At 33.8% G+C, this 11,785-nt stretch overlaps 5 protein-coding genes across 8 annotated transcripts; 3 read left to right on the top strand and 2 right to left on the bottom strand.

The window, feature by feature from the left end:
• Window positions 1-8: 8 nt before the first annotated feature.
• Window positions 9-922, top strand: RpL36A (ribosomal protein L36A). 2 transcript variants are annotated; one of them, XM_090166359.1, is made up of 5 exons: window positions 9-137; window positions 345-453; window positions 512-579; window positions 648-764; window positions 835-922. In XM_090166359.1, the coding sequence occupies exons 1-5, from the start codon at window positions 135-137 to the stop codon at window positions 853-855; spliced, it is 318 nt and encodes a 105-aa protein (XP_090022485.1). In that variant the 5' UTR covers window positions 9-134; the 3' UTR covers window positions 856-922. The 2 variants fall into 2 exon arrangements, with proteins under 2 accessions (XP_090022485.1, XP_090022486.1); XM_090166360.1 differs by having other exon boundaries at window positions 137-207.
• Window positions 923-1,429: 507 nt separating this feature from the next.
• On the top strand, window positions 1,430-5,313 carry LOC149958973 (isobutyryl-CoA dehydrogenase, mitochondrial-like). Of its 2 annotated transcripts, none has more exons than XM_090166336.1 (10): window positions 1,430-1,559; window positions 2,944-3,044; window positions 3,232-3,401; window positions 3,499-3,608; window positions 3,688-3,902; window positions 3,975-4,110; window positions 4,175-4,272; window positions 4,343-4,495; window positions 4,560-4,662; window positions 4,727-5,313. In XM_090166336.1, the coding sequence occupies exons 1-10, from the start codon at window positions 1,454-1,456 to the stop codon at window positions 4,780-4,782; spliced, it is 1,248 nt and encodes a 415-aa protein (XP_090022462.1). In that variant the 5' UTR covers window positions 1,430-1,453; the 3' UTR covers window positions 4,783-5,313. The 2 variants fall into 2 exon arrangements, with proteins under 2 accessions (XP_090022462.1, XP_090022463.1); XM_090166337.1 differs by lacking the exon at window positions 1,430-1,559 and adding an exon at window positions 2,553-2,682.
• LOC149958974 (UPF0669 protein C6orf120 homolog) lies at window positions 1,886-2,666 on the top strand. The gene has a single exon (XM_090166340.1). It carries the CDS (start codon window positions 2,100-2,102, stop codon window positions 2,664-2,666), a length of 567 nt encoding a protein of 188 aa, XP_090022466.1. The 5' UTR covers window positions 1,886-2,099.
• LOC149958972 (CUE domain-containing protein 2-A) lies at window positions 4,879-10,538 on the bottom strand. Of its 2 annotated transcripts, none has more exons than XM_090166338.1 (7): window positions 10,460-10,538; window positions 10,128-10,235; window positions 9,847-10,055; window positions 9,587-9,774; window positions 9,152-9,522; window positions 7,239-7,299; window positions 4,879-6,632 (listed from the first exon to the last, which is right to left on the bottom strand). In XM_090166338.1, exons 2-7 carry the CDS (start codon window positions 10,223-10,225, stop codon window positions 6,486-6,488), a joined length of 1,074 nt encoding a protein of 357 aa, XP_090022464.1. In that variant the 5' UTR covers window positions 10,226-10,235; window positions 10,460-10,538; the 3' UTR covers window positions 4,879-6,485. The 2 variants fall into 2 exon arrangements, with proteins under 2 accessions (XP_090022464.1, XP_090022465.1); XM_090166339.1 differs by having other exon boundaries at window positions 9,587-9,771.
• A 103-nt stretch (window positions 10,539-10,641) lies between these two features.
• On the bottom strand, window positions 10,642-11,785 carry bai (Transmembrane emp24 domain-containing protein bai). The gene has a single exon (XM_090166335.1). It carries the CDS (start codon window positions 11,617-11,619, stop codon window positions 10,999-11,001), a length of 621 nt encoding a protein of 206 aa, XP_090022461.1. The 5' UTR covers window positions 11,620-11,785; the 3' UTR covers window positions 10,642-10,998.

Genomic DNA, 11,785 nt, shown 5'->3' with positions numbered 1-11,785 from the left:
ACGAAGACGCTGATTGGACTGATTATCTGTGGCGTTTCTTAATTTGGACCAATAATAATAATGCATCACCGTTAGGTATCCCGTCACGTGCTGTTGTCGCGACTTAACTTCCGTTTACTGAATAAATCGAGAAGATGGTAAGTTTTTTTTTGCGCATTATAAATATCCATCACATTTAATCAGCTTTAATAACGTTTGAATATAATGGTATAATTCTTTTACGATATTTAGGCGATAATAGTATGGGCCGCAAAAGCTTATTTTTCACTTTTAAACCCTTTAAAATTTAAAGTTTTAATTAAAATGTCAATGATGCTAAGCCTTTGTTGATTTTCATGCTTTAGGTTAATGTACCAAAAACCAGACGGACTTACTGCAAGGGAAAATGCAAGAAACATACTACCCACAAAGTAACGCAGTATAAGAAGGGCAAAGATTCTATTTATGCCCAAGGTATAATGCAAATTACATCTAAAGTGGTAAATTCTACTAACTCTAATATTCCTTATAGGTAAGAGACGTTACGACAGAAAGCAACAGGGTTACGGAGGCCAAACGAAACCAATTTTCAGGAAGAAAGTATGCAACTACAAGACATAAGCCAAACTAAATCCTAGAAATATTAATCATTTTTGAAAAATCTTCAGGCCAAAACCACCAAAAAGATTGTGCTAAGGATGGAGTGTACCGATTGCAAGTTCCGTAAACAACTACCAATCAAGAGGTGTAAACATTTCGAAATTGGTGGTGATAAGAAGAGGAAGGTATGTCATTAGATTAAAAGTTCTCATTTTAAGTGTATTCGACCTTAACTAACCATTATTTTTATTCCAGGGACAAATGATCCAGTTTTAAGTTTCGGTTTATTGCGCCACGTGGCATTCTGTATAAAATTTGAAATAAAAATTGGTCCAAATGAAAACTTGTTTTTGATATTTATTAGACATTAAACATTTTTGTAACAATTCATCAATTTATCTTGGTGTGAAAACTTTCCAATTAGAAGGATTTACCTCAAAAGTATAATGCAAATGTGAAGTTTAAATTTTATAAATTAAGTTATAACTAAAGAAAATTATGAAGTGATAATAATAAAAATTTCATTTTCCTGCTTTCTCTATTTGTATTGATAGTTCATATGCATTTTATTTATGAATTAAACTGTCAATTGATTGTGCATTTTGTACTTTTGTCTTGTTTTTATGATAATAAATGTGCATTGGAAAAGGAATAAAAATTTCAATAAATCTTAAATTGAATAAATTATAATTGGCATTTTTACAAATAAAAGTAATAAGGTATTTCAGCATATATTAAAAAATATTTTAAAGGGACAACCCCGACTAAATCATAATGAGCTTATACTATTGGTTGGTATATCAATATCGACCTTGAACTATAAGTCCCTTTTTTCTAAGTCGGTGGAAGTCATAATATCACATTAGTAAATAAAATGAATGTTATGAAATTAATTAGAACTAATTTAAGAAGTATAGCACTATTAAAAATAAATTCATTGCCTATACGTTCTACCAAATCAATATCAACATGTTTGGATCGTAAGTAATTCATTTTATAGCGGGGAAAAAATTTCTTTCAAAATTTCTTGTGCAAATGATCGATTTTTATCGAAATCGTTATCTTAGATCGTTATTAAGCGGTAATAGTTATGGGGCAAAATCGTAATCGCCTCTACAACATTATTTTAACGATTTTATCGTATACAAAAATATTATAGCAGACTACAAGTCGTTAAATTGTCGATAATCGATATGTCCTTCATGAGCTAATGAGTCGCCCTAGGGGCAATTTTTCTTATGGCCAATTTTATTTAACCGTTCAAACGCATTGAATATAGTATGCAATAATTTAGAGCTCTTAAATTAAAGTTAAATATAACGCATTCGATTTATACAACTAAAACCTACAGTAAAGAAAAACCTGGCATATATTCTATTGACATGTAGGGCCTTGGTCATTTATAACCATTGAATGATTTCAATCTGCTTATAACTTCTTAATTTCTTTATTAATGTTACTATAAATGACACTGTAATGTGTCCAGTCATCCTTATCGAATTGAAATTAACAAATTTACAATGGAACTAAAGTCCTTTATCAAATTTTACTTCTCCATAACTATGCCAATCGTGTTTATGCTACCTTTTGGCTGGGCAACGGAATACTTTCGCGAGAAACTTCATGGTCAAGTCGGTGGTGGAAATTACTCTTATTACACCTTACACCAAGAAGGACTAGTTTTAATTTACCTAGAAACATTGGATGGAGATGCTGATCTTTATGTATCTGATAAAACAAAACGCCCCTCTTATGAAATTGATCAACACGATTTACAATCTGTCACATGCGGGCTTGACACAATCCAAGTTCTTCACATATCAGGAAAGCCATTAACGATAGCAGTTTACGGCCATCCATCATGGGATCTTAGCTTATACACAGTCGAAGTGTACGTATATGAGATCCCAAATAAAGAAAAGTACCTAGAACTGAACGGGGAGAGTGAAACGCCACATAGCAGCGCTCCAAAACCACCATCAGTCAAAACTAAAGGATCTAAAAATGATTTTGAACGAGAAGAATCTATTATATGGACTATATTGGCTGGTCTTTTAAAAATATTAATAGAAATCCTTTCAAGTTGATTTCATACCCTTTGTAGTTAAGTAATAAGGTTAAAAGCAAGCCCTTTTTCTATAATTGGCCATACCTAATTTTGCTGTTGCAATATAGATTTTGTAAAATCAATAAAATCTTAAAATTTTTCTATTGTCAAACTACAAAATGTGCCTTTTTTCATTATTGTTTTATCCATTCCCTTAGAAACTGAAAAGAATTATCCCTTAAAACCTTAAGAACTTGAAAACATTCCACTATGCAAAAGTGTTTAAAACTAAAAAATATACTCATAATAAATTATAGCTTCTTTGGGCTTGAACGAAGAACAGAAACAAATCCAAATAATGGCCCAAAACTTTGCTGAAAAAGAGATGTTTCCGTTCATGGCTGATTGGGATGAGAAAGTACGTCAACTGCTTCATGATTTTTCCTATAACAAATTTTGAAATTAATAATAAGTAATTAAAAATCAATATTAAATTTTATTTACCAATTTTGAGTAGATGATCTTTAATTATTCAACACTAAACATAACGAATGTAAGATTAAAAAAAAATTATAATATTTCAAATTGAAATTTTCAACCTACAGGAATTTTTTCCAATTGAGACCATCAAAAAGCTTGGCCAGCTGGGGTTTGGTGCAATTTACTGCAAAGAATCTAGCGGGGGTGCAGGCATGACCAGGCTTGACGCATCTGTAATTTTTGAGGCTCTCTCCAAAGGTTGCGTAAGCACTACAGCTTATGTCAGCATCCATAAGTAATAATCTAAAATGAGAAAATAGAATTAACAAAAGTGATATTATATTAAATCTTAATGTTTCAAGTTGAACTTACTAAAATAATTATAATTGTAGCATGTGCGCATGGATGATCGATGAATTTGGAAATGATCAGCAACGTGAAAAATGGATACCCTCACTACTAACTATGTCTAAACTAGCATCTTACTGTTTGACAGAACCTGGTTAGTTACAAAATTTTACTATACAGGTGCAATTATCAAAATATTGTAGGCAAGAAAATTTTTTAAACTTTTTCACAAGGCAGTGGCAGTGACGCTGCATCTTTGTCCACGACAGCTAAGATAGATGGATCTGATTATATTTTAAATGGTAGCAAAGCGTTTATAAGTGGGGCTGGCGCTACCGATGTTTATTTAATAATGTGCAGGACAGGGGGATCAGGTTCTAAAGGAATTAGCTGTTTCGCCGTAGAAAAGGGAACACCGGGGTTAAATTTTGGAAAAAAGGAGAAAAAAGTAAAAACTTTGCACCGAAAAAATTACTTATGGTTAATGTTGCCATTTCTAACGCAATATATTACATTTTAGATGGGTTGGAACACACAACCCACAAGGGCTGTCATATTGGAAGATTGCAGAGTTCCCCAAACAAACCTGATAGGACGAGAAGGTCAAGGTTTTGCAATAGCTATGAAAGGTCTCAATGGTGGAAGAATTAACATTGGTTGAGTTTTTCAAATTTCACATCACAATCTTAATTTTTAACTTAAAAAGGCATAAAATTTAAGCATCATGTTCCTTGGGAGCTGCTCAGGCTAGTATCGAGTTAGTCACCGAACATCTCAAAGTTAGGAAACAATTTGGCAAACCTCTCGCTCAATTTCAAGTAATTTCTAAACCAATGCGTTTTTCAACATTTTGAATACCAATGACAACATTAAACATATTTTAAACAGAACAATCAATTTAAACTTTCTAAAATGGCCACCAGTATAGTTACATCTAGACTATTACTACGCAAAGCAGCAAATTCATTACAAAATAACGACAAAGAAACTATTGCATTGTGTTCAATGGCGAAATTACACACAACCGAAGCTTGTTTTGAGGTTAGAACGAATTACCTATCATTTATATCATTGTAAAAAATGTATGTTAAAATTAATTTTTAAGGTTATAAATAACGCCCTGCAAATGTACGGAGGTTACGGTTATCTCAAAGATTACCCAATTCAACAGTATCTGAGAGATACCAGAGTGCATTTGATATTAGAAGGTCTGGTTTTCATCTTCCATGTACTATATTTTTTAAATGTTAACAAGTCTAATTAAAATTTCAGGGACCAATGAAATTATGCAACTCATAATAGCTCGTGATATATTGGGCGATAATTAATTATTTCAGACTGAATATTGCAATAAGTCTTTACTCGTTTACATAAGTACAAAAAAACAGAACAATTATTTTTTAGGCAGGATTTATTATGTACGAATTTACATTTAAATCCACCACAAAACAAAAATATTGTCACCTTATAAAGTAAATATATTTCTTGTAGCTTCTTTTATACACTTGGTTACATTTTTCCCAAGTATGACAGCCAAATGAAAAGAAATTAATTTGCATTTCCTAATGCAGGTCCGCCTCTTTTCCGCGTATTTCTCTTTTAAGTGAAAGTGCAAGTTTATAAAAGAAAGTTTATATTTTTTTAAAATAAAACGTCTTTTATCTCTTGATAAAAATGAAACTATGAAATGATAAATATTCAGTTTAAAAATGAAAATGATTTTTTTTTTTTCAAAAAATAAAATAAAAGTTTATAATTAACTAGAGGAATATTCAATACGTGGGGGAAAGATATATTTATCAACTAAATATATCTACTGAAAATAAAATTCTTGGCTAATATATACATTTGTCTCATTGTTAACTATCATTGAGCCTATTGTTAAAGATTATTTTTTCTCCTGGATTTTAATGGTTTGAATACCTCGCAAATATTACACATTTTCCACTATTACATATGTCAATTTTCCAGTTAGCGTAACCGCTAATCAATGTTTCAACTTCCCTTGTACTTATAAAGGTTAGATACGTAAACAGAGAAAAAGTTGAAAAGGGATACCATTTAATATTGGTTATAAAATTTAAAGTTAAAGCTAGAAATATTTCACTGATTTTGCGCCATATACATCAAATTCCCAATAATTTGAATTAACTTTCAATAACACAAGCTACTGTTATCTGAAAAAAAATTTACTCGCGCTACCATAAGCGTATAGTTATAAATATTAATAATTATCATTATATTAATATTAACAGCATTAATAATGGTTAATAACATTATTAATATTGAACGGAATGTGGAGGGGATCCTGTAACTGACAAGTTTTCAGTTGAAAACGACCCGCAATCTTACGCGTGTATCCTTTTCAGCTGGCAGGTTTTGGAGAAAAACGCTATTTACAAAAATAGAGCAGCCCAAAACCAGTGAAATATAATGAATATTGGGTATGATTAAATATAGTCTATTTTAGTACTAAGAAATTATATGTAAAACCATAAGTCTATAGTATGTTCCGCAAGTATGACACATTTCTTGTCAGAAGCAAAATTTTTTATGAGAATGTTTTAACCCAACTCCTAAGTAATTAAAGGAAAAAAATTCCGAAGATTGCAGTCTCAGTAAAATATTTCCTAAAGAGTTGTCATACATATGGAACCATATAACACACTTACAGCAAAACCTTACGGGCTTCAAAATGCAAAACTTATTGGTAAGATATAATCATTCATCATTTTTCAATACCAAACTTTTTGAATCTTTTACATCATTTTTCAATAATTTTTCCCCATAAGAGTGCCAAAGCATTTTTATCATAAAAAGCGGTATAAAATTTTAATCCCGTTGTTTTGAAAATATACTAATTTTAAATTTTAAACCAGCTCTGGTTTAAATTAAGGGCGTAAATTTACACCTCAAAGATAAAAGAAATTAATTCAAAAAATTAAAATGATATTTTGTATTAAATAATAAAGACAATATTTGGGGAAATTGGGTGGACTGATAAAAGTAAGAGAGAATGAAAATCACGTTCCTAATGGAAACGATATTGACGAGCAGGTTTGAGAGAAACAAAGGTTTTCCCCACATCGTCCGGATCATCAGATTTGACTTCGGAGTATCGCTCTCCTTTTACACTAACAATCTTGTTGTCTCGATAACGAATTAGTTTCTTTGGTTCCTTTAAAACATAGGGATAAAAAAACAGCCAAATTATCAGCTTACGACACCTAAAAGTTAAGATATTTAATTGGCAATGCTAAAATAGCTCTTTATTATAAGTTTCTTGCATAAGAGGGAATCAATTACTTCTCAAAAATCTATTTATAAACTAATAATTTTTTATACATTCAGAAGTTAATGGACCAAAGTAATTGGCTAAATATTATACATTCGGCATTTGAGAGTGAAGCTTGCTGTCTCAGAGACAGTGTTGGGCATTTTCGTCAAAGAGCCGCTCAGCTCAATCAACGCTAGCACTCGCTAGACTAATATCGGCTTACGCTCACGCATTTTTGAGCGGTAAAATAAGAGCTCTCTTTTTGCTCTTTTATGAGCACTGAAAATGGCGCTCCTCTCATTTAAGTTTCATATTCTTTTAAAAAAACATTTCACGACTCAATTTTGCTCATAATAATGAGAGGAACGGTGACCGTCACTGCTCAGCAAGTGATGTTAGGAGATGCTTAGGGAATTGGCCACATACATTAAAGCTATAACCCCTATAATATCTATCTTGCAAAAGTGAAGTTTAAAGACAGCTTTTTCTATTTAGCGAAAAACTTACAGGCTTTGGCGCCACAGGCCTGTGTTCCCTCACATCATCATCTTGATCAATATACGCATACCTGAGAAGCAATAGAAAATAAATCACCTATTATATAACACCCAAAAAAGAATCAAATTAAATTAACCCATAGAATATTTGGCCCATGTTGTAGCTTTAGTAAACACCTGCAAATGCAATTAAAATGGAGGGTGGAGGGCAAACATTAAAAATTGTAAATTAGTGAAAATTCTTAAAGGGAATATGTACTAAATAGAAAAATTGTCTGCTAAAACGTGCTATGGCTTGCTTTAAACGTAATTAGCGCCAATCATCCCTAGATTCCATTAACCAGGTGGCAGAAATGTGCAATTCGTTGATCCGCCACCTTAGGCCTAAATCATCAAGCAATGTTAAAGCCATTAATTCTGGTGGCAGGGTGGTGGCAAGCCCTTCATGCCACGCAAGCCAACAGCTCCCTACACTTACTATTACCGTTAACTAGGCATGTGAGACTACTCGATCGAGCTTCGAGCCGAGTACTTAGGCACTGCTCACGAGCTTTTAAAAATGGCGGGAAAAGCTAGAAAAAAAGACCTTTTGTTCCCGCCTTAAGATCTCTTATTGGGTGAGGTAAAAGTCTTAATGGTTTCGGATTGGTCACTGATTTCAAATGTAGAAAACTAAACCAAAACTATAAGTTATATAAAGTAGGGTGCCCTAGCTGTCCACTATTTTCTTGTTATAATCCCTGGTTCATTCCTATGAAAGAGGCCAAGGGTTTGAAATAGTAGAACCTAGTGATAGCACTAACCCTAATTATTCTAGTACTGGAAACTACCTTTTTAAGCTAAGGCTAATTATTAGAGTACTCGAAACCCCCTTTTTAAGCTAAGGCTAATAATTAGAGTACTCAAAACCACTTTTTAAGCCAAGCCTAAAAGCTCAAAAGCTCGATAAAATTTTAAAGCTTGGCTCGATACTCGAAAAGTGAAATTTTTCATACTCGAAGCTCGGCTCGAAAGCCAAAAATCAAGGCTTACACATGCCTTTCGTCAACCTCAACAAGTTCTTACTCCCTTTAAGTCAAACCTAACTAAGCTTTATTTAAATAATGTGACCACAATGCACCTTATCAACTTTTTTGCTACTCTTTGAAATACTATCAGATTTAGTTTTAGTAGTGGAACTAATCAGCCACAATGAATTATGTTGTGAGGAAGACCTCCTTCAGTTGATCTTGTTGCTAGCTATGAACAGCTTCATTTGCTAATCGTTTATATTAATAATAATAATCAGCTAGGATAATACACAAGGCGCCAAATCAGGTCATACTGCGAAGGGTGTTGGCGAGCCCTTCATGCCACGTGAGTCAACAGCTCCCTACAATAACTATTACCATTAATTTCAACAAATTTTTTTAAAGGGGATCCGAAGAAATCTTTAACCTGTGGGAAGGGAATTTTCAAATGCAACGCAGTAGTGACGTAGCTAAGACACACTAGCCGCCCCCCGCGAAAATAAAAATAATTTTGCAATTTTTTTACAGGAATTTAGGGGCCCCCTGAAACTATCCTTCATTGTGGAGTCTACAGGGGCCTTATTTACGCCACTGCAATTCACCCAGTGTCACAAGTGGGCATCAAACAAGGCTCATCTTGTGGTGAGGAAAAAGTGCTAAACACTCTGCCAAACCAAGGATAATAGCTATTATCCTTGGCCAAACTACCTAATTTGCGCATTGCGCAACTACTTTCAACTGATGAATAATGTGGTCAATATTACTGGATCCTTAAAATCACATTTAATTAACTGGTCAGTGGTCATAGCCAAAAATAAAACTCGACTTTCCAACAGCTTCATATAACGCAATGGAATTATAATGGTAACGTTTACAACCATTCACTAATTTAAAGGGTAAAATTTTAAATTACTTTTTGAGGATTTGTTCTCTGAGCTGCTTGTCTTGAAGGAAATCTTCTTCCAAATCATTCGTAGAGGATCCACTGCTGGTCGTTCGATTCCTTGACCCACTATTCCAGGGCGGAGATGAAGAGACAAAACGGCTCGAGGAATGTGTTGTGCCATCCGGCAACAATTCACCTTTGTGAAGAAGCAGCAGCTGAGCTGCTTTCTGGCAATCGCCAGCTGCAACTGCGAGTGTGCGCTGCAGCTCCGCTATCGTTAAATGAGGAAACATCTCGCTCAGCAGCTCCAAACCGGGCTGTTGCGGGGATTGTGGTATTTTCTGTGCTTTTGATGATTGCACTTTACAATGAGTCGGTCCATTCCTGGAGTCAGTTACCTGTAAAAGAGAAAAACTTATTGAAATATCAAGAATGTTAAAATTTATACCCTTAAATTGGTACCATTTTATTTACAACTCTTTCATCATCTGACTGGCTACTAGAGCTTCTACTACGAGACCTTTTACTACCATGAGAACTATCAAACTGGCGTTCATTCGTCAAATTACTGTTGAAGTTAATGATGAACGGATAACTTTCAGCCTTGATTTCACTGTCAAATTTCATAAAAGTACTCGAGAATGAACCTGCTTCAAATAAAGAAACAAAATTCAAAAATATACATTAAAATTGACAGTGTTCTTGCAAATAATGAGGCTTACCATTCTTTGACTTTGAGTCAAGGGAAGAGCTCAATTTGAGCATCCAATCCGTGATTGCGGCGCAATTAATGCTAGTGAATGACGGGATATATGCAGCCATCATTTCAGAAAACTGATCCACATCAAACAAATCTTGAGCGGAATCACCGTCGATGAAGAGAGATTCAACTATACCGACTACGTAGCTCAATACTATATCATCAATGACACTGTAAACAGTTATTGTTATAGGAAAATATTGTAACATACTTCGGTTGACAATAAATTGTTTGGCAACTTACTTCAAAGCATCTTGCCCTGTATGCTGTTGAATGAATTGAGCTAGTTCAGTTTTGACAACCGTCTCAGTTTGCCCCAAAATGGGGCCGTTTACACTCATTTTTGGTTATCTACAAAACAGAAAGGCAATGTTAAAGAGGGCAAATTCCAGAAAAAAAGTCTAAAATAAGCCTAGGTAAGTCAAAACTCAATTTCATGCCTGACCAAGGCTTATCGAGGGACGAAGAAGTCTTTCAACACCCTTTAATAATTATTAACATAAGTTATATGTCTCAATAACTCGATAATACCAAAATATAACTTCTAATTTATTAGATTATTTTAAGAAAATTACCTAAATATATCTCCTACGGGCTGAAAAAGGTTTCAAAAACGTCAATATTTCTAGAGGCGTCTCTGATCGGCTTGTTTGCAAACAATTCGCATGGTTGCCAGATTCAGATCGTTATAATCAATCGTTAAAAACGTATCGGTAATTGTATGATTTTATCGATAATTGTAATGAAACAGCTGGTAGTTACTAGAAAACGTTTCTTTAATTGAACCATAACTTCAAATATTTCCATAAATAAAAATTCAATCTTATTTCACCATTGCTGCTTAGAAAATGAAAATTTCATTAATAAATACGCTCTAACAAAAAGACTGGCTGTTGGCTTTACAATTAAGTTACATAAGCTCTAAACAATGAAACCAATACTGTTCAAGATTCTAATTAAGATTACAATTTTTAAGATGGAAGAAAAATAATCTTTATAAATGAAAATATTGTACACGCTTGCTTTTCCAAAAATACCATGAAAACAAATGAAATAACTCCACCAAACACCTTCTGTAAACAAATCTTTAGCGAGTCCTAATTATTGATTGTTTTTATTCTATGAGCTTCTTAGCCTTAAAGAAACGCCTCAGATAGAGCACTTGCCACGTAGCGAGACCCAAAAGACAACACATAGAGAAGATGCTCAAATAAAGCACTCTAGAATTGGTAGATTCGTTTGTATCCCTCATCTCTTCTTCTCGTTTCCTCATGTGGGCAAAGTCAGCAACGATGGCTTGTGAGAGATCCTCTAATCGGTCTAACTCAACTTCCAAAGGTTTCAGCTTTCCAACTTCAGCAATCTGATCGTAACTCTTGGCTTCAATGCCTCTTTTAATGGTTAGGGTTATTTCTTGAGGGAGGCCCCGTTGACCCTGCGGAAGCTTCGATATGAAGCAGATTTCGTATACATCATACTCATCACTGTTGAATGCAAATTTTCCTTTATCTACGCTTTCCCTGTTGACCAGAGTGTGTCCTTTAGTGTCCACTACAATTAGGTCAGTTTTTTGACCAGGAGCATCACTCAACTCGTATTCGCCGGTCACTACCTCACCTTTCCTCATTTCATCTTTTAGGCATTTCTTGGTGTTGGCAGGTAATTGAAACATTAACGTGTCGGCTTGGAAAAATAAAGATACGATTACGGAAATGACAAGACACGTACGATGCATCGTGATTGTTTTTTTAAGATTCTGAGACTAATAGTAATTTAAAAGATGACTATCGAAATACTTGGAAAAGTTAACAGATGAAAACTAATCAAAGGCTTAAGAGCCCTGGCACAAACACATAAGTTGACGTGTCGCCGCCATACGATCTTTATCTGGTGACGTCAAT

Source organism: Leiobunum rupestre, chromosome 2 (genome assembly GCF_980474605.1).
Source record: "Leiobunum rupestre chromosome 2, qqLeiRupe1.1.hap1, whole genome shotgun sequence".
Taxonomy (NCBI): Eukaryota; Metazoa; Arthropoda; class Arachnida; order Opiliones; family Sclerosomatidae; genus Leiobunum; species Leiobunum rupestre.
The sequence above is the reverse complement of the archived record's forward strand: the minus strand, read 5'-3'. Positions and strand labels throughout refer to the sequence as shown.